This window comes from Phasianus colchicus, chromosome 18 (assembly GCF_987193195.1).
Source record: "Phasianus colchicus chromosome 18, bPhaCol1.hap1.1, whole genome shotgun sequence".
Lineage (NCBI taxonomy): Eukaryota > Metazoa > Chordata > Aves > Galliformes > Phasianidae > Phasianus > Phasianus colchicus.
Window position 1 is genome coordinate 12397804 of NC_143453.1, and position 26786 is coordinate 12424589.

The 26786-nt window shown below is 40.5% G+C and overlaps 2 protein-coding genes across 8 annotated transcripts in view; one reads left to right on the plus strand and one right to left on the minus strand.

The window, feature by feature from the left end:
• Window positions 1-72: 72 nt before the first annotated feature.
• Window positions 73-21414, minus strand: COMT (catechol-O-methyltransferase). Of its 5 annotated transcripts, none has more exons than XM_090121011.1 (5): window positions 21230-21414; window positions 8892-9174; window positions 7071-7264; window positions 5410-5541; window positions 73-3531 (listed from the first exon to the last, which is right to left on the minus strand). In XM_090121011.1, the coding sequence occupies exons 2-5, from the start codon at window positions 9172-9174 to the stop codon at window positions 3352-3354; spliced, it is 789 nt and encodes a 262-aa protein (XP_089977137.1). In that variant the 5' UTR covers window positions 21230-21414; the 3' UTR covers window positions 73-3351. The 5 variants fall into 5 exon arrangements, with proteins under 5 accessions (XP_089977137.1, XP_089977139.1, XP_031448669.2 ...); XM_090121013.1 differs by lacking the exon at window positions 21230-21414 and adding an exon at window positions 20910-21043; XM_031592809.2 differs by lacking the exon at window positions 21230-21414 and adding an exon at window positions 20622-20751.
• Window positions 20656-26786, plus strand: part of TXNRD2 (thioredoxin reductase 2) — a 32820-nt gene continuing 26689 nt past the window's right edge. For 2 of the 3 annotated variants that reach the window (XR_016458747.1, XM_031592805.2), the window contains exons 1-8: window positions 20656-20788; window positions 21761-21826; window positions 22507-22563; window positions 22821-22965; window positions 23261-23335; window positions 24158-24236; window positions 24935-24997; window positions 25478-25548. Coding sequence is in view for 2 of the 3 variants with exons in the window: in XM_031592805.2 (XP_031448665.2) it covers window positions 20713-20788; window positions 21761-21826; window positions 22507-22563; window positions 22821-22965; window positions 23261-23335; window positions 24158-24236; window positions 24935-24997; window positions 25478-25548 (632 nt within the window). In the remaining variant the exon portion in view is untranslated. Of the gene's footprint in view, window positions 20789-21058; window positions 21274-21760; window positions 21827-22506; window positions 22564-22820; window positions 22966-23260; window positions 23336-24157; window positions 24237-24934; window positions 24998-25477; window positions 25549-26786 lie in introns of those variants that run through there. The other variant, XM_090121010.1, reaches the window with a different exon arrangement.

Sequence of the window (26786 nt, forward strand, 5' to 3'; positions counted from 1 at the left end):
GTGAACCTGGTAACAACGGGCAGGAAATATCACAGCCCTCACCTGTTTCAGGTTTCAACAGTGTCTCGGGAGAACATTCTGCCCTTACTGCTCTCTTCCTCAGTGTCTTACTGTGAAGATCTCTGTATAATTAAAGAGCAGTGGCATAACCTCATTGTGGTACTGGCTGACAGTGAGTGGTCTGTTGCAGTGGGAAGCTATTGTTTTACAGTGGGCTCATCAACTGAGCTGTACAGGCAGACACTAAAATTATTTTATGATGTTTAAGTGTGCAAACATAGCAAGCTGTTATTCATGTGATACTTAATTGATTCTTGATTGATGGCTCAAATCAACTAAACAAGCATACATCACAGCCCTGGTGGTGGTATCTTTTTTGGGGACAGTTAGGATCTCAGTAGTCTCTCATGCTCTCCTAGGGGTTTCTGTATGTTCACTTATGCATCTGATGTTTTTGACCCACAGCTCAAAATTTTTCATAGGGTGCTTTCGCTTCCTTGTATCAAGAGAAGGCAGCTCCTTTACAAACATGAGACTGCTGTTTGCTCTGCTGGGTAATTTCCTCTGTAACGATTGCTACATGAGTGCTATTATGCTCTATTTGGTATTAAAGTAGAAACCAAAAGGAACTACAGCTGGCTTTGACTTCCTCGTAAATTTTCCACTTCCCTTGTATACTGATTTAAAGAATCAGTTCACTATTTTGAAAGACATCCTGTCCCTTCGAGGTAACAGAGAGGTAGCAGCAGAAACCAGGCCTCAATTTAATGTCTTGCCTCAATCACTAAGACTACATAGAGAGTAGCTGTCATTTCCAGAATAAAACTTAATTAACAATATTTGGTGGGATCAATCATTTGTGATGTGTTGTGAGAATTGGCTGATGGTTGTTTTAGAAGAGTTCTTTCAATTTGAAGTTTTCTATCATTGATGTGTTTGCAGCAGTCTTTAAACACGTTTCCAGGTGCCCCATTCCATATCTGGCTCATGTAAGAATAGGTTGTGTCTTCTAATTACGATAGGTTGATACTGCAGTAACACCTGTTATGTTTTTAGAATATATTTGAATTAGAAGAATGATTGTCTGTTTTTGCTTCTTACAGAATTCAAAGCATGACTTTATTTTAAAAAGTAACCCTTCTCCCTTGGATACCTCACAGTTTTATACTACTGGCTCAAGATCACATTTGCTTAACTGACCAAAAGCCTATTTTCTAATTGCCAGTCATCTAATCAGGCATTTTCCTTTTCATCCTTTGTCACCAATAATTACAAGCATTTCAAAAGTGTTGTCAAGCAGAAAAAATGATCCTGCATGTAAAATTTTGTAAATAATCTGATGATGCACTGTTTTGTTTTTTTTTTTAAAGCTTGTCATGTGGGTGGTATCTTCTTTATACTACAAGGTGGCTGTTATATTTGCACACATACTGCACGTTCCTTATCTATTAATGCATCTTCTGAAATACTCAAGCTAACTCTAGAAGTTCCTTCCTTCCCTAATTTTTTTGATGGTCTCTTAGACAGTAATTTGGGCCTAAATAGCAGTAGGAATTTACTTTTCTGATTCTCTGTTGTAAAAGTGCAGAAACAATCTGTTCCTACCTAGGTACCCATTAGCAGGCATCTCTGAGACTTCGGTTTGTTTACCAGTCTGTGTTCAGTGCTCTGCTTTAGTGTCTGTTTAGATGCGGAAGTGTTTAAAGCTGGAAATGAAAGAAGAATCTTTGAAGACATGACCTTGGCTGCACATAAAAAGAAATCTGGTCACCTGCAATTATGCAGGGTTTCCACTGCACTCTGGAAACTTGTATATGCCAGTAAATGGACTTGAAGATTATCTTCTTCGAAACTTTTAGAAAAGTTGCTTGGAATCACCTGAAAGACTTTGACCCATTGATATTGAATTGGCTGTCAATAACAAGAGGACCTGCTTCTAAGGGAGTTCACCATGGCTTTCTTGGTCTACTTTTGAACTGTGTCATCCTCGCCTGTAACATTTCTTCTTTTATACTATGGGGTAATTTTCTACAATGTTCATTACTGGTGTCCTCAGGATGGATTTTCTGTAGCACCCAGGCCAGGACAGAAACCGCTTTAGAAAGGTGAGCTGTAAAAGGAAGAAACTGATAACGAGTCTGAAAGAACCGTGATTCTTGTTATGAAATGAAAATTACATGAAAGAGGTTACCTCTGATTTTGAACTGTTCAGTGTTTCTGTGGTTGTTCTGAGGCTGGAAATCTGAAGTGCAGTGCAGAATCCATGGAAAACAGAGGAAGTCACTTTTCTTCTCTATTTTTTTTTTAGTTTTTATTCATAAAAGCAACCATTGGCTCATTATATAATCACAGCAGGGCATAGAAGGAAATAACAGTGGATTTTTGTATTGTTCAGGTGAGTTAAGAGACTTCAGATTTAATTTTATAAATCTTCTCCCTAATAAACCTTGCCATTCAATTCTAACTACAACTCATAGGTTAAACAAGGTGTGCAGAACCCACCTGGTAAAACCCATTCTCACTAAACATACATAATGCTTTAGAGTAAGCAGCTTGCCTTGCCTCTCAAATGCACACACAACATATATAGAATATAATAAAGGAATGAGTAAATGTAACGACGAGATGAGTAGTATTTTCTCAAGATCTCAGTGATTTTGTCATTTTGATATTCTGTTAGAACCTGTTTTTTGTTGTGTTGTGTTTATTTTAATCTGCTCACTTCTCCAATTATCTCCACATGTGCAGATGCAATATTTTTTTTCTTTGTCTTATGCATAATTCTGTTACACTTTCCCATCGCTGTGTAGCTTTTTCTTCTTTCAGTATGTGCCCTTTTCTACAGCATGGAGATAATTAACATTCTCAGCCATGCAAAAATGCATCTGACATTATTACAGGAACTTTCACTGGTGGAAGTGGCACGATAATAGTTTAGCTAACTGGGGTTTCTGAGGAGTTCTTCTCTTGCAACATGGATGTTTTTGTCACGCTTGAGAAGGGTAAGACAGTTTAGCTTTAGAACATAAGTTCTTAGAAATTGAGTGACTTTTTCCATGTTACTCCAACCTTACTAACTGTGGTTGTTCATGTTTGAGCTCAAAATAACAGACTGTATTGTTTGACAATATGTTGTTCACCTTGGGTTTGCTGAATAAGGTGAAGCAGTGGAATGGGCCTTTAAGTGGATGCCCTACTTACTCCGAATCTTGGTTTCCACCTGGTAAAAAACAATTCCCACTAGATGATGAGCTCCAAAATACAAACAGCAAAATAGAAAGCACAGTCAAATTAACCTCTGTAGTTACATTTATGTCATTAGAAACAAAGATTGAATATTAATGGCTGTCTTTATCCCAAAAACACAGCCTTTTCCATAGCATCCTGCACTTTCATATATTCCAGATGAGATAGGTAGGTACTGCATTGGAAACGGGGGTTGTTGCGGATATATTTAACAAATTCAGGAGCTCCTGGGAAGATGATATTGTCAGCCAGAAGAACTGAGCCCTTCCTCAGCAAGCTGCATTCCTAAAAAGAAGAGAAATTCCTTCATGGTGGCTGTTAAGCTGACGTTGTCTTGAACGCAATTTGCTTCTGTATTAACTGTGCCATGTTAAAGTGCATGCATAAAAAATCCACTGATTTGGAAGGGAGGAAGAAAAGACATAGGAGAAGCTGAACAACTCTCTAGCCAGAGCTCAGTCCTTTGTTGTCACACTTAGCATTCTGATTTACTTCTGCTAACACAATTGGTGGAACATTATAGAGATGTTGATAAAGTTGGGACATGTGGGTTCTGAGATAACAAATCAAGTGCAGTGGAGGAGTGCAGTCTGCTGCTTGTATTGTTTTCAAACACCGGTACATGATTAATTAAGAGGGTTTTGTTTTGGCTTTCATGCCTAAAGTTTGATACCTTTTTTTAATATGGCATTAAAATGTTGTAGTGGCTCTCAAGGTCATCTGAGAGATTGGCAAGTACCAGTCTGCATTGGCTTGTCCCAGTAAAACTCCAAATACACTACCAGAATAAGTGAGATGTTCTGAGCTTGCTTTCCTTTCACCTTGTATAGCTTTCTGCTGCTTTATTCAGGAGCTGGGTGTGAAGCAGGATTAGTGCACAAGGAAGATCACTGACAAATTTCCAAAGACGTAATTATCTTGCAAATTTGGAAGTGAGCTGCCTGGTCATGTTATGGAGGTTAAGCTCTGATAAGGGTGCAGCTGTCTCTTCCCAGTGGAAAGACCTTGGTTATCATTACACAGCCTGTTTAAAAGAAAACATTCTCTGGATTCAAAATAACTGAAGAGAGAAACAATTTCTTCAGCTCCTGGTAAATTCAATACTGGCTGTTCATAGCACCAAATTTCCTTTTTGAACAGCTATCAGGAAAACAGGAATGAAATCTATAAACAGGAGAGCCTGGGTGAGAAAATATTTCTGTAAGCCTTAAGCAGGGATCAGAAAGGAAGATGGTGGGTTCTCAATGTAAGAGGCAGGTTCAAAAAAAAAAAAGTTTGTGAAGAAAATAACTGAAAAATGGTACTTCCATCCAACGAAGCAATTCTAGAAAGTTTTATCAGTCTGCAGTGCCAAAGCTAGGGGAGTCTGTGTATGCTGTGTTGATAAATACAAATGTGAATCTCAGTTTAGCACTTGAAAACATCTTTCCATAAGTACTCTAGTATGTAGTTACCTCACTTCCACTGTTACCTATCAATTCCTACTGCTGTTACAACTTGTTGTAACGCTAATGGCTATGGGATGTTGGAAAGAAATTAAGAAAATTTTTCCTCATTTAGGGCTGCAGATAAAGTTTGGCAGAACTTTCCTGGCAACTGCTTTCTGGAGTGGTCTACTGTTTTTCTCAAGGTTGCTGTAAAATCAAATAAGGTGTAAAAAAGGCTGGAAGATGATAACCCAGCTGTGCTAACAAAATAGTATTTCATCAGAAAGTCCTGCTGGCACCACAATTCCAAGCAGAAAAAGGACACAGGAGAAGTAAAAGTAGAGCAGCAATATGCAGGTCCTGAGTCTTACCTGCTCCCATGACTGGGATGTTTTTGGATCATGTGTTTCATTTAGTGACCATGAAGATATTCCTTCCAGAGTGCAGGACCCAGTCCCCACACTCCTCCAGCTGGGATTTCTAATGAAGACCCATTTTTTGTGAAATAAAATGACTCAACAGTATTTGGCAGGTTGTTCTGAGCTGTGTTACACCAGATGTTGTTCCAGATAAAAGTTTAGGATCCTGTCCCCCAAAATCTCTTCTTTTATACAGTTGCTATTTTGACTGTCATTCTTTGTTTTACAGAGGAGAAGTACTTCATTTAGAATATAGGCCTTATAGACATTTAGGCATTTGGTACTTTACTTTTAATACTGGAATTGTGCAAACTGACCTGAAGCAGGATGGTGTCTGGTGCATATCTGTCTTTCCAGTGGTCCACAAAGACAAAATCCAGAGTATCCACTTCATATTTTTTTTTCAGCTGGGGGATAATTACCTCTGAAGGGCCTTCTAGGAGTTTTACCTGAAATGCAAATCCATCTGATGAATTACAAACCATTAAGAACACGCCTCTAGCTCATTTTAAATAGTGGCCAGACATCAATGATCCTGCTTGTAGTTCAATATAACCTCAGATCGAGGCTCAGAATAAAGCTTCTATCATTATTTGCTAGAGTTGGGTCATGTGGACTTTTTTTTTTACACTTAAATTTACTCATGTTCCAAAATATTTTTCTTCTGTATTGTTAAAAAAAAAAAAAAAAAAGTGACCTGTTGTTTTTGTTAATGTGATTCTTCAGTGGGAACATGGGAATCTTCTGTTGAAAACAATACTTCCATTACTTTTTTTAGTTGCATTTCAGTTGAATTATGAAGTTCAAAGTGGAGCAGAAAATGAAAAGAATACTATTCTTTAGAATACATCTAGAAGCTACCATATAGAAAATTGATATGGCCAGGAAAGGAGGAAGGACAGAGCTTATTATACCTCCCTTACTGGTTTATTGGCATAAATACTGTTAAGCTGAAAGAAATTGCTGCACACTGATCTGTTAAGTGCCATATTCTGTAAGTGGAAGGAAAAAAGTTGTAAGGAAATCTGTCTGGTTTATGACTCATAGTTCATCAGATGATTAAATCAGATGGAGGGAAATGCAATTTTAGATGTCACTATTATTTCAGGCTCTCATCAAGAAGTTAAGAAACACCTCGGAAGATCTCATCTTCAAGGTGGGATTTATTTCCAATAGTTTTATCATCTCTGTTGAAGTTGGCTGGCTGGTCGATAGAGTGACACTTCTTGGGTGTGCATCCTGTGATCTGCTGTAAATATCTGCCTGGGGCTGAGACGGATTATAGACTGGAAATACCTGCATCTCAGCCAACCATATAGGGTTGAGATATCTCACACTATGCAAACTTTAGGTGCATCTGTATATATACTGTGACCAATTTTATTTGGTAAACTTATCTTATCTGAAGTATGTTCATAATGAAATCTTTTCTGTGAACTTCTGTAAAAGAATTGGCTATGGTTTAGTTCTCTTGATGCTGAACCTCGTATTTTTATACAGAAAACCAGTAATCTAGCTTTTTAGAGGTAATATTCTGAAGTCCTTGGTTGTACTTCTGAGAGAGATCAGGCACAGAACTGAATTTAGGAGCTAAATTTAGGAGCTGTTGATATAACAGTAAAGGAAAACAAAATGTCTATGAATACATGTGGGATATAAATTGTAGAAAAGTTCCTGATTATCAAGAGGAGCAGTCTAGTTTTCAGTAATGACAGTAAATCTTGCCAGTTTTGCAACAGTGGTTGATAATTTTATGATAAGGACTATGTGTGGTGCTGATGCCTTGTGACTATAAAAAATGAAATAATGGACTTAGGAGCCTCTTTCCAGGCCTGTGTTCTTATAGTCACTATGAACTTTGCTTATGGACTTGTACTTTCTTCTCAAATGGAATAACAAATTTAAACCCATTGATGTTATTTTTGTGGATAAAGCCCCACTCTCCATATATTGCTTCCTATGGACAAATGGCATGTACCTTATCTTGTACTCCAGCAAACTCAATCATCTGTTTAGCTATAGCAGCAAATTCTGGGTTGAACTCCACAGTGAGAAGACGAGCACCTGCTTTCAGCAGCCGAGCAATCCTAACAGCTGAGTAGCCACAGTATGTTCCCAGCTCCAGTGCAACTTTAGGATTGATCTCTTCCACTGTCTTGTCCAGAATTACACCTGAAAAAAATGGAAACAGGTTAACTTCTGACAAAATGGACATTTGAAGATTCAAAATGCAAACTTTCAACTAAAAAAATCTTAGTTTCATGTGTTTTTGAGTGAGGAATTACCTGATTTAACTGAAGTATTTTTAGTGTTACAAGGGAAAAATGTAGCATGTTTTTCCAGACCTTGTTGGAGATATTTGAAATATAAATTCTGACTTCTGAGTGTATTTGTTGCAAATGTTACAAGTAGTAGCCTGATACAAAACATCTCAGTCTAAATAATTGTCTTTAAACGGAAAAATAAAAGCCTTGCCATCAGTTGCAAGATATTTGAATTCACTAGATGAATTTGTGGGATGGAAAACAGTCAATTGTTAACTAAAAAAAAAATTCTCAAGAAGTGACAGTGTACTGCTACGGCATATGCAGTCCTTCTGAAAAACCGAATTTATTTTTAAAAACTCACCTCTTATATGGCTAGAAACTAGATAGCTAATCATAAAATATAATCAAGATAGATAATCATCAAAAAATTCTGAATGGATTTTAGTCTGAGCCACAGACTGCCTGAATGGGTGTATACGTTTAATTACTTGATTTTTTCTTAGGTGTAATTTGTTTATGAATAGTGTGGTGTTAATACTTGCATTCTGAAATCGTGGTCATTCTGAAAATCTTCAGAACTGAAGATACAGTAACTTTGATGGCTCTGATAGAGAAGCCATTTTCTCAGAGCAAAACTAGAGTGAAATGTTTAAGAACATAATCCCAAATAGTCTAAATTCATATTTCTGAGAATTCCTACTCAGCCACTGCCCACTGTTCTGTTGCCATAACCACACTACCTGGTATGCAAAGGAGCTAGTTTCACAAAATTACAGAGAAGCATTTCTATTACAGCGCTGACAGTTGTACTCCATTAGTTATATTAATCCCAGATTGAGCAAATTTTCACTGCAGTTTCCTAGTAAGAGGTACTTTTGTGTCTAGTTCACAAATGAACATGTTAACGTTTTGCCATCACAGTTTTTTGGAATAGACTGTAATTTTCCTGCAGCTAAGAAAAAGAAATCTTTTGTCCACATAGTTTCCCGCAGGAGACAAGAATGAGACTTACTTGCTCAATAGCAATAACATCTGATAGCTGCTTTTGTGTATTACATGGCTAGGACCTCTCCCTTCAACATTAACTTATATTTATGCTTGCAGATGCAAAACTCTTTAAAAGTTTAAAATACTTGCCACTTTTTTTTTCCTTTTTTTTTTCTTTCAGACTCAGTAGCTTTCAGTTAAGGATCTGAAAGGACTCAATGTAATTATGCTTCAGGGACACCCTTGTGCTACCTAAGACACAACATAATTCTAGATTTCTTCCATCTCTCGTCACCCTCTTTTTACACACTTGCACCCCACACTACATTTTGATTCTATGACTTGCTGGATTACAAACTAGATCCTCCTCCTCTAAGATGTTTGCACAAACATGCATTAATGTTTACAGATCTACTCTGCTGACCACGAAGCTGTGGTGGGATTTTTTTTGCAGCAGAGAGAAATGACCATGAGAATTCAGAAAGATGTCCTGTGTTCTGTTAGTCTTGAAGGATCCTTCAAGTGCTGATCCCTGCTTCCATTACCTTTTACATCACCCACATTCATGGCCCACTCTTTCTCAGAGCAGTATTTATCTATAGTTTCCATCACACTACAGGGGTCTCCTCGGACTGCATTCTGCAACACAAAATTTAAAATCCTCCGTTCTTTGCTCTGATTCATGATGAAATTGGTTATTTTCTCCTTGATTATTTCATGCCAGATCAGGGCAGCAGTGCCATTTTTCCTGATGAGTACCACGCAGAGCAACGAAATGAAAAGCAGAACGAAGACAACGAACAAAAGGACTGAAGAGCTCTCCAGCATCTGGAAAGAAAGAGGAAAAAAAACAAAAACCCAGAGTTAAGGTGGTCCATGAGAGAGCTGTAATTCCTGGTAAATGTTAACACAAACCACGCATAACCTACCATGTTAAACAGCAGCACACACGGTATAATTATGATATTATACGATATTGTACTGTGTTGCTGGAAATCCCTCTCTGTCACTTGTAATTGATGGCGCTCTGTGGCGCTCCCTTTAGAAGCCTACTTTACATGCAGTCAACAAGTAGCTTTATTTAATGCTCTGCTCCCTTCCCCCACACAGCTGCTCAGTGCTGGCTCCAAGCATGCCGCTGCATGAGGAGCCTCTCTGCATTGAATCTGTTCTAACTGGTTTTTAAAGGATTTAAAATCTTAATTAGCTTCTGCACGTGATCTCATTTTACTGATTTCTGAACACTGGGAAACTTCTGAGTTTTAATAAGAAAATATGAAACTTTTCACTCTTAGCCAAAGATCAGCAGACACTGGACACAGGTGTTATTCTGTATGAAATCAGTTCCCAGGACAAGTTTTTAATGGGCATTCAGACCTCCTTGCTAGCACCTGCCCTCCTTGCATGCTCTGCAGAGAAGCTGAGCTGGAAGGAATTCATCTGCTTCCCTCCCTTTAGAGTCTGCAGCAGAGGGGGCCAGGAGGGGTGGTTCACAGGAGATGGTAGCCTTTCTTACTCAGGAAACTTTTGACATGAACCATCAATCTGACACTTTTGAGGGGGAAAAAAAGAAATCTACGTATATTTTTTTAATAGCAGAGATGCTTTCTCACTGGTTATAAAAATGTAAAGCTAAATCCATGAATCAGAGAAGAGTCTAGGTTCATGAAATTCAAGAGATGTAACAAAAGGGCATACTCTATTAATCTGATGGACCAGCTGAAACTACCTGATGGCACTGTGCCTGTTCTTCCCCTGAAATTCACTGCCAGCTGCAAGTGCCTGTGTGTGCACAGCATGGGCAGTGTGTGTGAGTTTCTGTTTGTGAGTTCAGGACATCTGAACATAAAGCTCAGCAGATGGGATTCATGTCACCCTGTACAGCTCAAGCAGCAAATCCCCTCAAAGCCGTTTATTGATGGATTTCAGACAAGCCAGCATAAAGAAAGTTACGTTTATTTCCATGCAGGAGCCACAGAACAAAGGATCTGGTAAGTAAGCATTCTTCAAGTATTGATTTAGCCTTTCAAAGGCTGCCAAACTAAGACTGCAATATACTTGTTCTCACTTCCCCTAGAATTGTCTCACAAAAGTCCTAAATGTTACGGTGGTCAGAACTCTGCTCTGCAGTGGGATGCAGCACACACACATTACACACGGGAAAATCCATACCACTGCATTATATTTGGAGTCATTGTGCAGAATGCATTTTGAGTTCAGAAGCTGACTGAGTTGCTATGGAGATGTGCTCTACATACAATACAGCTGATGTTTGTTCACCCATTTACTTATCTTAGTTGCACTGTGAGCATAATTTGGAGCAGCTGAAAGTATTTATTTCAAATAGTCACCAATACTAAAGCTTTCCTATACAATGCTTTCCTTGCAAAGACTGACTTGAGATGCTTCCTTTCAGGGCTCACCAGCACCATTAGCACACAAATGTCCTCCTTCTCAGGCTTGGAGTTTTGCTTCCTAGCTAACACGAACCTGGTTCTTTGTCTTAAAGGATCACAAAGGTCTGGATGTCAAGTTTTCTTTTTCCCTTCTATGCACTTGTAGTTCTGCTGAGCAGCCCCTTCCGGATAGAACTGCTGCTCAGGAAGGATAGAGCTACGAAGATAGGGAAGGGTCTAGAGGCCAAGATGTATTAGGAGCAACTGAGATCACTTGGTTTAATAACTTCACTAAAAGGACATGCTTGAAGGTAAAAACCTGTCCCTTCACTTCCATATTATGATTTAATGAGGTTCCATATACAAAGTTAGCACTGCAGTCTCTTCTGTGCATTAGAAACACTCTGATAATGTGATCCAGTTCTTTAAAAACTAAAATCTGAAGTGGAAAATAGTAGGTAATACATATAAATAAACAGAAAACTGAATGGATAACATCATGGAAAGAGATGAATAACACAGATTTTCACAGAGTTTAAATCTATTTTCACAGAGTTTAAAAGACAAAGTTTAAAAGGAAGAATATTAAAATTTCATGCCCAAACCCATCCAACTGCTGGCAAGCCTTTCAAGGCAGTGGATTGTTTTCTTAAGCATCTACTTTTACTCATTCCGTTGGCTTCATGAGACCAAATCACAACTCAGTCAAGTGGTTCAGTAGTTTTCCCTGCCAACTGTAATCAAACTATCATCATTCAAATGGGAGTACCTCTATTTTATATTACAGAAATTAAAAAATACACTTCGAAATAAAGAAACCTACGGAAAATATGAGAATTTGCTATTCCAACTTAGCTGCCTATAATAATGTAGCAAAGTAATTCCAGTGGGTATAAAACAATCCTCAGGAGGCTGGCTCAAACTTAGGGATCTAGTAAAGGTCTTTCAGTAATCATAAAAATCTTTTCTACAAAGACATTAGACAACCATTCTCCAGCACTGTAATGAGAGTAAACTTTGTGGCCCCGAGTCAGAGGATTTAGGTTTGAGTATATTTTTGGCAATAGTTATCTAATCTGACCTTGTGTGAGTTGTCTTACCTCTGCTGCCATAAGAAAGTTAACATTACTGGAAGTATTGTGAAGCTGAATTAATTTTTATCAGAAAAGTCCTTGCTATGGAAGAACAAAGTGATCCTACCTGTGTTAGCCAGATGGATCCATCCTGGGATACTGAGATAGCCAACACCTATATGAAATTACTAGTCTTGACTTTATGAAAAACAGTAAAAATGTAGAAACAAAGACTGCTTCATATACTTTGCATAAGTGATTTCAGCCTGCTTACTCAGTAGGCCTCTGAGGAAAGATGATGTTACATTCAACATTGCCTTAATATTTCATGCATTTCATCTAACTGCCAAAGACTAGTTGGTTGTTCAAGAGTTTATTACGAATCTCCAAGAACCCAGACAGTACTTTAACATTCTGATGCTAAAGGGTTTAGAATCTAATTTAGACTTGATTAGCTCACACAACCTGGTGAATGGGGAGTGCTTGATAGATTTATACCCTTTCACTTTTTTTCCACAAAAGAATCTCTCCGTGAGTCTGATCCCCATCAGTGTTGATGGTAATAGAAATGGATTACAATAGTGGAGTGCCTGGGGACAGTGAGGCCTGAACTACTTGCAGAGATGCCGCTGCTAAGTCTGCAATAACCAACAATTTTCTAGAGGTGTTCTATAAAGGCCATATCACTTAAGATTAAGCCCTCCTACGCACACCTGTGTGAAGGAGGTATTGTACACCCTACCTTTAGAAAAAGGTTGAAAACATTTTTCAGGATGTTTAAATTCAAACCTTTTAAAAGCTTGTGCTGAAATTATGCATTCAGGTGCATGCAATAAAGTAGCAGAGGATTTGCCTATTAGTGAGGCTGTATTAGCTGTTTAAGAAGCACTTGAGAAAGCAGTGCAGAAGAGTTGGCACATTTCTATGCACATTTGGAAGAACGTCTGCTTCCCTGCAGTAGGCAGAGGAGATGTGTGCTGTGCCACAACCCAGACAGAATTCCTGACTCTCTGTCCAAGCTCTCTTGACTGAGGCAATCTCTGTTTTGTGACGTTTTGCTTTTCTTGATCTTTTTCCAGAGCATGAAGGGCAGAGTATTTTGATCAGAAAGTTTAAACTAACTTCTGCCAGGCATATTGTGTTCTGTTGCTGTAGGGAAAATAATTGAACAGCTTCATATTTTAGATCTTCTAAAAAGAAAAAAAATATTAATCTTTTTACCTCTTATTCATTATTGTTTACTTGTTCTCAGTTGAGTGCAACACTGTGAAGAATAATCACAATATGCCAAATGCAAATAGCTTTGCTTCAATGGAAACTCAGTCTGGGCATCAGACATTCACATTTTCCACTGACATCATAAAAGCAAGCTGAACAAATTTTATATAATTTTCACTTGCATGAAACCCAAATTTCCTCTGTTCTTAGGCTTTTTCAAACTACTGCATTTTAGCTGCCACGACTACAAAAAAAATCAGACTTCTATAAATGCAAACTTCTGACTTTCTTTTCCCCAGACCTTTCATCTTCATTTTCCTCCTTCTTAGGTTGAAAGAAAGCAAATACAAGTTTCCTTAAGCTGAACAAAAGGAAAAGAACAGAAAAGTACTTATTGCCTACCAAGGAGCCTCAACAACTAAGCTTCATAAGGGTGTTTAACTCTATTCTCCATAGATTTCAATTAGGATAATTGCTATGCACTTAAAAGTTCCTTTGCAGTAACTATAGTCTGAGTGGTAATCAGTACTGCCACCCAAAGGGAAGGGTTTATATAATGGTTGTGTGCCCCCATGGGGTTTACAATAAGCTGGCCTCATAGACTGACATCTCCATGCAGCAGGCTGGCCCACGTGGATCTGCTGAGCTGTGATTCAGACTGGCCTAATAAACACTGCGCATGATTAAAACCAAACCTGGAGAAAGAGAGTTTTTTAAGAACAGCACTTTTCAGGATTGAGACCCTTTCAGGTACTCCTAGGAAGCACTTTTTTTGTGCTCCCTCACTCTAGAAGTCTAGATTTGTTTGTACTGCTTGCACCACTGCTTGAAATCAGCTGATTAGGACAGCTTAGCCTAACAGCACAAATCCCACCTGGGAGGCAGAGAACTCCTATAAAGTTCAAAGTGTTCTGCCCTGTCAGCACACCATGACCTGGCCTGGAAAAAGTTTTCCAGCTGAGGTTTTCATGTTCCCCAGGGGATGAAACAAGCTTCTTTTGAATGATTCTACCCTAAAAATGGTAGAAGAGAAAAGGCTGAAGGAGAAACGACCAAACTTTTGCCCCAAGATTAATTGGGGGGCAGATGTAACAGACCAATATCGTGCTCTTGAGAGAGTTACAAAAATCAATGGCTGAACTCCTAGTATCCCAAATCTCCACTGTGTGGTCCTGACCTGCTTCCAAGGCTACATGCTGATCTACAGCAAACCTGTCTGTCCCAGCACAGCTTTCTGCTCTGCGCAAGCTGCTCTTTGGGCCATAGAGAGCGAACAATGGAAACGTGGTAGCAAAGATGCTCACTGAGGAGTCTGAAAGAATATGAAGGAAATTGCTGCTGAACTGAAGGTTTATCTCTATGAACATAAACTGCTCTAGTAGGCCAGGCAAGGTGGGATCTGCCACAGCACAGCAGGTAACCAAAGCGCTGTGTGAAAAGAAGAGCCTGCTTCAAATCCTGGGGGAATGCCCTCCCCAAAAAAATAGCTGGAGTGGAGGTAGAGTTTTTCATGTTTTAGCTAGAAATTGCTTTTTGAGAAATCCCTCCTGAAAGTCTTAGCAAAACTGGTATGGATGGCCTCACACAGTAAGTTTTGGTTTCAACGACCCCTGCCAAAATTATGTTTTTTCAGAAAATTCCTCATCGGTTCCAATTCCAGCAATCCTGAAGGAATGCAGAAAGTGTGGGACTGGCAGAGATAAACACAATACCAACTCCAGGCTGCTAAGAAGTACTGTTCAACTCCAGTGACAAGTAGATTTTTTGCAGTGTTAATGTGGTTAAGCTCTTTAGCAAACTAAAGCTGAACATCAGTTAATTTTTCCTCGGCACTTAAATACTGCAATGCTGTGCAAATGCAGGAGATTTTGAATCTGAGCTGAGGGCTTTGTTAGAGGAGTCCATGGCTGAGTAAGCAGTAAGCTTTTGTGCAGAAATTGTTACAGCTGTTTGTAAAGATCACCAGTCTGACATGCAGCTAGTAGTGTGAGTAAGTATGAGTTTGTTTTTTAAAGAACAGAAGGTAAGGGGTGGGTGCCCTTAAAGGACAGCAGAGAGAAACTCTATAAGCAACAGGGCTAGCAAGCAGAAGTACTAGCTTTTGTTGTTACACTTCTTCATAGACATTTTGCTGAAACACAATTCCTGATTGAAAATGAAAACTGCATAAAATACAGCTGAGCGCCACATTTATAAAAGCAGCTATTCATAGTAAATTATTAACAAACTGAAGTTTGACTTGCATTCAGCTTTTTCCCGAGTACAGATGTGTAGCAAATTCTAGCAAACTTACATCCATAAATTACTTTTCCAATTTAGGTGGGGTTATCTCATCTCCTTGCTTTCAGCTGTCGAGGTTTGCAATGCAGTAGAAATGCAGTAGAAATGCATTACACACAAATATGTCCTACTCTCTCCCTGAGAAAGCTAGCTGCCTGACAACGAATGCCAGTCAAAACGTGGAAAATGCTGCTTCTTTCATATTCAGCACAGTTTAAAACAGTGGTATTATCTAACATAACAAATCATGCCAAGTCTGAGAAACAGAAAAATATAAATATGTACCTTTCTCAGTACAGCAGAAGCTGTTCCCTCCAATCTTTTCCTGTGCTGTTCTGATGGGTGCTTTATAGAATAAGAGTCCACGAGCCCGCAGTATTCAGTCACATTCAATCACATCAGGGGAATAGCTTATCGGCTCTGTTACACAGACTCTAAAAGGAGCGGTGTCCTTTTTCCCAACTCCTCCTTTCACAGATTTCTGCACTCCTTAAAGGTGCTCAGTGCTCTAATAATCTCAGAGAAAGCTATCCATCTGTTCTCGATGACAGTGCTCTTGTTACTTAGTTACAGCACAGCCAATGCTGACAGAGTCAGGTATGAGCCAAATCTGCGCCCAGTGTAAATGTGCTGCGTTTAATCAAGCAACTCCAGGAATGAATTTGGCCCACGGGACATAATTCTTTTTTCAGCTGGGACGTGGCATGTATGGCCAGTGCAGGAGTTGTAGAAACAAGACCCAAGCACGTGGGTTAAATACAGAGCGCTGCTGAAGGGGAGGGGCGATACACACAGCAAATTGCTTAACAGCTGTTACGGAAGGAAGGGTAATCAATATATTATAGTCCAGAGCATGACGACAGAATAATGGGAAGTGGATGAAGTGAATAAACATTTCCACAGCTAAGAAATAAGTGAGGATCAAGGTGTTTTCAGTAACCCTAAACAGAACATAGTTAAGACCCTGCAAAATAGCACAGCGCCTGGTATCAATACAGAATAACTTAGAAGCATCCCTTCCGCATATAACAGAGCTCTAGCTCAACAGATATTTAATTATAATCCAGACATCAAGCAGAACAAAGAATGAAAAAATAGAGCTCTATAGCTCCACCAACAGTAGTTTCCAGTCCAGCCAAAGCTAGCATGAAAAACACGACAGGTTGTCTCTGCAAAATCCATGATGCCACCCACAGTTCGTTATCACTGAGAATTTCTTTTACTGTTGGGCTGGTGGAGAAAAGAGCTTAAAACAGTAAAATTTATTCTGTGTGCTGACCTGGCCCAGTAACCATACAGCTTTTTTTGGAGATGTCTTTAAAATAACTCTAGCTAGTTGTGAACTGGTGAGTGGCACCAGCCCATATTCTGCTTCACAGCATAAATTAGTGCCAAAATTCACCAAAATTCACTTCTAAAGCACTTTTAGCTTTGAGCTGAATAATATTCTTTAGGCTAGGAGCATGGGTGGAGCAAACGTGCAGCAACACGTGAACACAACAGGTAAGTAACTGGCTAGCTCAGAGAGACTTGCTCAGAGGGCCGGCAGAGTTGAGCTCAGACCTGTCTCCACAAACTTGACTGGACTTGCAACACACCTCACTGCCTCTAAGGGAGGCTGTGTGGTTGCAATCACATGATGCACTGTGGCAGAGTTATCCCCACTGTGCAAAGCACGGACTAAAGCTTTCCCAGTAAATCCATGCCTGGCACAGCAACAAATGGCATTCCCTTCTTCTAATAACCCTGGCCAAAGATTTTTTTGAAAGCTGCGACAAAAGAAGACAGGAGAGTTAGCACATCACAAGCCCCAAAGATCATGTGAAACACTGAGCGGAAGAAAATTCTTTTGAGCTTGCATTTTCAGAATAGCAGGAGGGATTTGCTTTTATGTGCATTTGCTGTTTTCCACAGTCAGATTAATTTATCTTGCTGAGAAACATGCAAAAGAGGAATTTTGAGAAAGGAAGCACTGTTCATTTATGAATCAGGAAACTGCCTGGAGAAATGTAAAATAAGAAACAACTAACAGAGAAGAAAGATGGCCAGAAAAGCTATAGTCTAGAATGTAACAGATAATACAAGTAGTTAGACTATTCTGCATCTTAAAGTTATCACAGACTGAAAAAGCTTCTTGCTTTCACCAGCTTTAGAACTCCTTGTGAAAATTTCAGAGCTCTGTTAGTCTAATTCTGTATTTTCTCCTTGTACTTTTTTTTTGTACAACACTCTGAAACGATTTGAACAAAGTCAAGAACTTAAAACTATACCTCATCCTGCTGTCTTGTGTTTTTTTTTTTTTAATTGTTTTTGTTTCATTTTTGTCACTTGCAGTGAATTAGTTGTATAGGACAAACCATGCATGTAAGTTTCTATGGGGTTAAGGAAGAAAATGGCATAGATGAACCTCTGAACAATGAGTCCTACTCTAAATAATCTGGAAATAAAAGAAAAAGAAAACAAAAAGGTAAAATAGCAACAAAGCTGAAATGTTAAACCTGTTTTATTGGTTTATGCACAACTGTTTCCAAAAGAGGAAACACTGTAAGCTGACAGATGTGTTGTTTGTGACAAGATGTCCTTTGGGGGATACTTAGTTTTAAGGAAACAACCATGGATTCCTCATGTCAGGAACTATGCAAACTAAGATCCAGCTAAAAGTAATATTGCAAAATTCTTGCCACACAGCTCAAGTAAGACGTGTCATAAATGCAGTAAATATACTTCTGTTGCTCTCCCAAGATCTGTGTTTTCAAACACGTGTCCTCACTTGTCAGCACAAATCCCACATAAGTGTATTTTCCATTTACTTAGCAGTTTGGTTTGTGAAGTTTCCACCTTGCTTTGGGCAAAGCCTAGGGACAGCTAACTGCCCCTCCCCTGCTCCCATGTGGTGTGCCTTTTTTGTAGCTCTGCCATGTGGTTCTCTCAACTGCCAGGGACCATGCCACCATTTGTACTTGTCTTTAACCATGTGCATGCCTTTCTTCCACGTGCTTCCATGTGCTTTCCTTTCCCTCCTTCTTCCTCACCAACAATAAGGACATCGCATCACAAACCAGGAGAGGATAACAAGGAAAAAAATAGGGTAAAGGCAATCCCAAGAGATGGAAAGAAACCAGAAAGTTCCACCTTGCTGTGGAAGCCTCTTAGTTCAAACAGTGATCCAGTACAGTTCACTGACACTACCCTAAACGATTAATCAGTTCATACCACAAAATGCAGCCTCAGATACAAATCATTTTCTACCCTACCCACCAGAAATGAAACAATGCAGTGACTTTCAAAGATGGTACCTGCAGCCTCTCACCTTCTTTCCTCACCCCTAATGTGGGAACATTAAGCATAAACGAAACCATCCCAGAGAAAGATGAAAGACAAAATGATGCATTTGAGAAGTCCACATTTCTACAGTGTTAGTTAGGTGCTCTGTCCTGGTTGTCTCCATGTCACCACTTCCTCTTCATGAGGAAGAATTTAAATAAACCATGGGTAAGTGTAACAAAAATTACTTCTTATGAAGAAAAATAGAGAAGTAGAAAAGTCCAAGCTTTCCTCAAAATAAATTCAAAAGCTGGAAGTCTGCCCATTAACGGAAACAATTCATGCCTAACAAAACTTACATTACTGTTGCATGGACTTATATACATTTATGACACACATCATAGTATTGTTTCCTTTGATCTGTTACACTGAATAAACATCCCATTGGAAACCTCACCCAACTCTGGATATTCCATGACTGTATGGTTCTAATGTACGAAATTAATTTATGATGTTAAACATTGCTCCCTGCAATGATAAAAGTCAGTATAACAATGGTAGCAATCTTTTAAGAAGGATTTAAAAAAAAAAACAAAAAAAAACAAAAAAAACTTTTAAACCCTTTAATGATCAAACTTGTGAGAACATGCAAGAACAGAGCAACAATATGCAAACTTTGTACTTTCCTGGTCGGGAAGTCTCTGCTTGTGGAAATCCACAATGCTTTATCGTGATCTGTGAGATACAGCTAGAGGGCCTGTGTTGCATTCTGTCAGCAGCAAGCAGCAGCTATGGATAGTTCTGTTTCCTAGATGACTTATGGATGCCAAGTGGCAGCAGCTGACTCACATTCAAGTTAGAAATGAGATAATGTGCTTGGGAAGAGATAAACATCTGAAAGAAGCTAGAATCTCACCACCGCTGTGTATGCTGTGGTTCATGGAGATTCTGAGCTCTAAAACAATGAAAGCAACCAGGAATACTAGTGTATGATGTGGCTGTTATACAGAGCGTTTGGCCACGATCCTTTCCTTCAACACTTCAGAGGCAGCACTCAAAACTGATCAGCATTTCTGTCCTAACTTTCCTCTGACGTTGCTGCTTATAGGTAGCAATTATTAAAAAAAGAGAAAAGCTCTGCTGCATCTAAGGCCTTCTTTTACTGGGAAGATAAGATAAAGCTGCAGGAACATTTCTTCATAAAAACTCGTTTTGTGTTTGGGGCGATTCGGTTCTACCCTTGATTTTACGCCTCTGAACCCAGTGCTGTGTGATGTGCACGTGCTCAACTCCGCCCAGCCGCTTCGGGCAGCGGCCGAGCTGAACAGCAGGAACAGCTTCACACGGACTGACCTGAAGAACAAAGCGATCCGAGTGCGCTCGAGCTCTGCGTCACCTACAGCTCTGCAGTGGCACTATCGGCTCTTCCCACCGCTGTTGTGTCGGACAGTGTCCCTCGTGCAGCCGCAGCCTACTGGAAGAGCCAGCGTGCTCCACACTGCGGCTGCGTGCTGTGCCCGCTTCCCGGGCTGCCAATCCCTGAGAGGACGGGACGGCTTTTCCTCTCAAGACGACGCGGCCGCGGGGCCATTTCTCGCCATAAGCAGCACGGCCAGGAGCCGGGCCTCCCTCCCCGGGCACGCTTTGATCGATGCCGCCTTTCACCTCAGGCCGCCCGCAGCGCCGCCCCGCGGGAGGAACTCGGCGCCGCCCCGCACCTGTGCGGCTGTGAGCGGCCCTCCGCGCGGCTGTGGGCAGGGATGCGCGCTCTCAGAACGCCGAACAGAGGGAATCCCGGCATCGCCCAGCGGTTCGGGCAGCGCGTCCCCCTTCCCCGAAGGGCCATCCCTGAAACCTCCGCTGCGTTCGAGCTGACGAGAACTCGATCGACAAAAGCGGTGCCGTTTCTGCCCCTTCCCACGAGTTGGGTTTTTAACGCCGCCCGACCTCCCCGCCGCCGGGCTGCGCCACAACCTCCGCTCCGCAGCGGCCGCCCCTCCTCAGCGCCGCGCGCCCCCGCCCCCCGGCGCTCGGCAGCGCTCACCCGCCAGGCGCCGCCGCCGCCCTCCGCTCAGGCGCCGCGCGGCCGCCTCGCAGGGGTCCTGGCCGGGCGCGGAAGCCGTTTGCCGTACAGCATGGCGGCGCTGTGGCGGCGGGCGGAGCGCTTCCTGGCGCTGCCGGGGCCGTGCCGTACGGCGCGAGCTCTCTCAGGTACGCCTCCGCCGTGCCTGGCGGCGAGCGGGCCGCGCTCTCGTCCTGCCGCGCGGAGCCGCGGCGTCTCCCGAAGCGTCGCTGCGGTCCGCGGGCGGGGCGAGGCCTGCGGGGGCCTTACCTGAGCCGACGCCGTGCCGGGAGGTGCCGCTCTCCCTCAGCGCCCTGCGCGGGCGGTGCGCGCCGCCTCTCCCCGCAGCGGCTTCTCTCTCCCCTGCGTCCCCGAGGGGAAAGGCCGCACGAGAACGGCCAGACCTCGGCTTAGCCCCGGCCTGACAAGGGCTGCCTGCCCTCGGCGCTGGGAAGAGTCCCTCGCTTTGGGCAGCGTGGCGGTTTGGGTGCTGAGGGCTGCTGTAGCCTTGGCTGCCTTGCCTGAGCTGCTGGCTGCTGTGTTAAAGCCCTCCTGCGCTCGCTATTAAAAAACATAAAGTTGTTCCTCACCTCTGGTTGGATCTCGGATCTCCCCTGGCACTCAGAGCCGCTCTGTAAGAACGTGCTGACCTGTGGGAGATGGGCAGTGGGAGAGGCCTGCTTCCCCCCGAGCGCCCTGCCATGTCTCTGGGGCCCCTGTGGCAGCTGGGCTCTGCAGGCCTGATAAGGCTGCCACTGAAATGTGTGTGTAGGAATTGCTTCTGCAACACGGGGATGGAAAGGCTGTACCAGATCCCACCCGCGGCTGTCTGAGTGTGTAGGAAGAGCTTTTGGGGACGTTGCACAAAGTGTAGTTATTTTCCACCTGTTTGGGATTGCTTTATTTCCTGTGTTTCGTTCACAAAACCAGACTGGTTCCTGTAGTGATTTTTTGGAGAATGCTCTGGAACACTGAAGAAGCACAGTACTTAAACCCGAATCAGCAGTGATCGGTTGTAAACAATAGTGTTCCTTTTTATATTTGCCTTTAACACACCTCTCCTGTCTTTCTTGCCTGTTTCTTTTTCTTTCTTCCTCCCTTCCCCCCCCAACCTCTCACAGAAAAGAAGGAGTATGACCTGTTGGTCATTGGTGGTGGATCTGGAGGCCTTGCTTGTGCAAAAGAAGGTTGGTATAACCAGATAATAAAAGCTTTATGTTAGCTTAGGTGTTGTATGTGGAATCTAGGAGAAGTGATATAGAAAATGTTAAACATTTCTAAGAAACATTGTATACTGTGCATGATTAATCGTCAACTTACCTCCATCAAATTGATCTGAAAATTAATTCACACCCTCAGGTGTGATGATCTTGTTTGGCTTTCCTGTTTTTAAAAAATATTTCTTCTGTTGTCTCCAGAAAGTCTAATCTTTATTCCATTGTTTCTGAGTGCTTCTGTAGATGGCTTATTTTTCAAGATGGTGTATTTTTCTTTATTATACTTTCCTTCTGTATCAGCTAAAACAAGATTTCATTCATGCTGTTTCCAGGACCTGTCTAACTTCTGTAGAGAGTCTTCTGCCTTTTGTAGTGCATTACCCCATGTGTTCAGTAACCCACAAGATTCTTAAACATCTAACTTAGCATCAAATGATTGTGTTTATGGGCCCTACTCCGGGTTATTAAGTGCCTTCTGGAGAATATACTGACCACATCAGCGACCTGGGCTCTTGGTCTGACATCTAGAATTAGCGAAAACCACCAATTGTCATTTCCTGTACTCTTAATCTGTGCTTCTGCTACTAAATATGTTTAGGTTTCTGTGTTTCTTCTTCATCTAAATGAGTTTTCCTGCTTTTTGTTTAAAGCTGCTCAGTTTGGGAAGAAAGTGGCTGTTTTGGATTACGTTGAACCTTCTCCACGAGGTATGAAAGAGAAATACTAGAATGATATTTGGATATGTGAGTGAAGCTGTGGCCTGTGTCAGCAGGTTGATCCAGGCAGCAAAGTGGCCAAAGCCAAGCTGTATGCTTTGCTTGTGGCAAAAGATAGTAAGCTCTGTGTTATTTCAGAACTGTAAAATTAATTGCATGAATAAATAATTCTGCAAATAACCCAGTTACGTTGTTAAACCAAACTGATGTGTTGTTTTTTTTTTTTTTAATTGTTTGTTTGTTTTCAGGAACCAAGTGGGGACTTGGTGGAACTTGTGTAAATGTTGGCTGCATTCCTAAAAAGCTTATGCATCAGGCAGCCCTCTTAGGGGGAGCTCTTAAAGATGCCCAGCACTATGGCTGGAGTGTGGCCCACCCAATTCATCACAGCTGGTAAAGAATATTGCCCATTTATGCACTCCTTTGTTCTGTGAATGTGTAAGGAAGCATACTGTTGATGTGCAAAATGATTTTCACGTGAAGCTTTTTAGATACCCCTTGTTTAAAACAGAGCTGTAATTACTGGCTTATGAGGGCAGTTCTTGTGTTGGTTTGGACTTTAATTTGCTTTCATAACAGAAAATGTTGTAGAACTTTAATAATTTCTAGCAGTTACCTGGATGTTTGAGCTGTATTGTCTGAATTTGTAATACAATGATTTCATGTTTCATTTCTTGCCTTGTGATAGGTCTGTGATGGCTCAAGCTGTTCAGAATTATGTGAAATCCCTGAACTGGGGACACAGAGTGCAGCTACAAGACAAGTAAATATGACTTTGAAGTTCATATTTCCTCCCACAATCAAGGAGCTCTTCTCCTTGTAGAATCAATTAATTGCCTTTGGAATTTCTCATTAGAGCTAGCATTGTGACTCTTATGTCCCTTCTGCTCTGGACTGTAGATGTCCTTGCTAGTGTAAGTGAGATATTTTTTTCCCTTCTTTTTCTTTTCTGTAGTGGTTGAAAGTGACCACAGCTGAAGGCTTTCTAACAGCATAGGAATATTCTTGGTGATCTGGAGAAGTTTTGCATTAATATTAAGTAGTCAGGTTTTAGCAAAATAATTTCTGTCTTGTGCCCCAAAACTTACATGCCATACTTACAGGCCTGCAGGTAACGCTATACTAGAGCAGCTGAGTTTTTTTGCTTTCAGTGCAGAAATAATTTATCTGATGTATCCAAGTTCTTCAGCACGTGGTTCTTTTTGTAGAGTGATACTAATGTAGCAGGGACCAGTCTTGTGACTACTGCTGAGTGACTTCTGTGTGCTCTCAGAAGAGCATTCTATTAGTCATGTTCTAAGTAGTAATGTTATGGATAGTGGAATGTGTATCATTTGAAGAGATCAATAATCTGATACCAAAGCCTGCCAGAGCATTAGGAGTTGAATAGAGAAGTGAAATGTGATACAAGAATTAAGTGGCCAATTGTGGCAGAGCTGCAAACAATTTGATGATATGAGATGCTTCCTTCCTTTTCTATTCCTGATGGCTTTTTTTAGGACTTCAAGTAGGGGAGAAATAGGAGTTTTCATCCTTATTCTCCTTCACTGAATGTACGTTTATGTTGTTGTTTTCTCCCAAACAGGAAGGTGAAATATTTCAACATGAAAGGAAGTTTTTTGGATTCCCATACAGTCTGTGGTTTAGCAAAAGGAGGTAAAAAGGTGAGCTGCTCTACTGTTTTCTGCAGCATAGTTCACTACAAGCATTTCAGATTTTGATGTGTCCAAAATCTACTTTCTGCTCTGAGTATTAAACCAGTCTGAGATGTGTCAGAACTGCAAAGACACTGAGCTTTCTAATAGAAAATTGTGTGTAGGAAGCAATTATACTGAATGCACTGAATTTGACTTCAAACAGATGGGTTAGGTAACAAAATAGTGGCTATTTCTGCTTATTTGACAAAAGACTGAATGTGCTTTTTTAATGCGCTTTTTTTTTTTTTTTAGGCCAATTGTACAGTGTTACTGGTTAGTGTCAGCCTGAGAGAACAAGAGTTTTCAGGGGGTAAATGCCTAGCATTGTCTAAAACTATGCCCCTGTTGAGATATCTTAACTGTAGATCTTTAGAGATGAGTCACTTGGTGTGATCTCTCCATGTTTTGTCATAAGCTGCCATTTGTGCACAACTGTTCTTTCCAAGTAGTCATCAGAATCTTATCCACTATAATAACAATTGTATGGTGAACATTAGTAGCAGAGTATGTATAGGAGAAGCCTTCCACCTGTATTATTTTGCTTTACTTCTGATCTTTTTTTAACATTTTGCTGATTATTATGTCAGATAAATAGTAGATGGTAGTGCCAACTTGCTCTCATATTGCTCATTTTGAATGCTTGATTATTGTGTTTTTGCTTGTAGACTACTCTTACTGCTGAAAAAATTGTCATTGCTACTGGAGGAAGACCAAAATATCCTACACATGTGAGTTACACTTGCCATTTTACAACTTCAATGACTTTACTGTCTTGGTCTCAGATAATAACAGATGTTAAGAGGATAATGTAAACAGTGTAACACGAAACATTTCTTATGATGTGTGAAACATCACTTTTTGCACGAGTTAAAGATTTTCAGAGAAACACTTTTAGAGAAAACAGTTTTCATCAATTTAGTATGTTAACATTCTTAGAATCATGGAATCATCTAGGATGGATAAGACCTTCAAGATTATCAAGTTCAATGATCAGCCTGACCAACTGAGTCCCGACTCTAAACTGTGCCCCGTAGTGCCACGTTTATGCGCATCTTAAATGCCTCCAGGAGTAGTGACTTTATCACTTAACTGTGCAGCCTTTTCCAGTGATGTTTGATCACCCTCTCTGTGAAGAGATTCTCTCTAACGTCCAATCTAAAAGCTAACACTTGTGTTGCAAATTCAAGATCTTCCCTGTGTGTTTGTAGATTACGGGTGCACTGGAGTATGGGATCACAAGTGATGATCTGTTCTGGTTAAAAGACTCTCCTGGAAAAACGTAAGATACTCTCAAATGGCATTAATATATTGTAGCATTTGTACTTTTTACAGCAACATGAAAAATGTTCAAAATTGTCTTTTATATCTTGTTTTCCTTCTGAGAATTTGTTTTACTATGCAGCAACATCTCACTATCAGCTCTCATAAGTAACTAACACAGATTTTTTTTTTCCATGCTATTCCCATCTAAAATGAAATTAAAATTGAATTTTCATTATTGGTGACTTGTTTGCTGTAGCAAACTTTCTCTTGGAAGCCACAAGAGGGCAGCATGAACTTAAACAAAGGCTGTTCCGTCCCAGTTCTTTGCTACAGGTTTATGTGAAGCTGCTGCTTCTTAGTTAGAAACCCAGCATAATGTTACGTTCTTTTACGCGATGGCATGTCTGAAAGTCCTATCATCTCATTGAATTTTCTTTTGTTACTTTTGCCTCTTTTTATGGTTTGAAAGCTGATGATAAACTGAAATAAGAAAAACGTTTTTTTCTATGTAAATTGCCACAGCATGTTTTAAAGCATGTAACACAGTTTCTGAATCCACACTACACTCCAAAGCATTTTCTTGATTCAAATAGTTGTGGTAAGAAATATACATTTGCTAGCATGTAAGTCAGCTGGTACTATTTTTACTTGTCTTATGGTTGTGCCTGTGTCCCCGGTTCAACATCTTCACATGGTTCTGAACAGGGAAATTATATATCAGAGAGATACTTGTAACAAATACAGTACTAGTGTTTTCAAAAGACAGAGAGCTGCTGTTCATGGTCATGACTTTCTAGTGCAAAAATGCAGTGTATGTTAAGCTAAGCATCAAACAGCTAAGCAGGGCTCATTAGTACAGTTTAAAAACAATTAAATTTGCAGTTCTTTGCATTATATCAGTCACTTCTTGAATTTTGGGAGTATGACTTATGTGAGGAAATTATAAAAAATGAAGAAAGGGGGAAAAAAAGAACACCTAAAGGCTTATCCTTGCAAGATGTTTCTGTGAAAATGTGGCTTTTGTCCAGTTGCTTCAAATACGTGTTGTAACAGTGTAATATGGGAGCCTAGTGTTTATATGTTGCATTCCTAAGATTTAGTCAAAATAAGCCCTCAGGGACTACAGTAGCATTTCTGTACTTTATCAGGCTCTGTCCTAGCAAATGAAGGAGGGAGTTGTTAAAGGTTTGTTTCTGACGGATTTGTTTCTTTTATAAATACTCCCAAGGTTCAGTTTAACACTTTTTGTTTTTC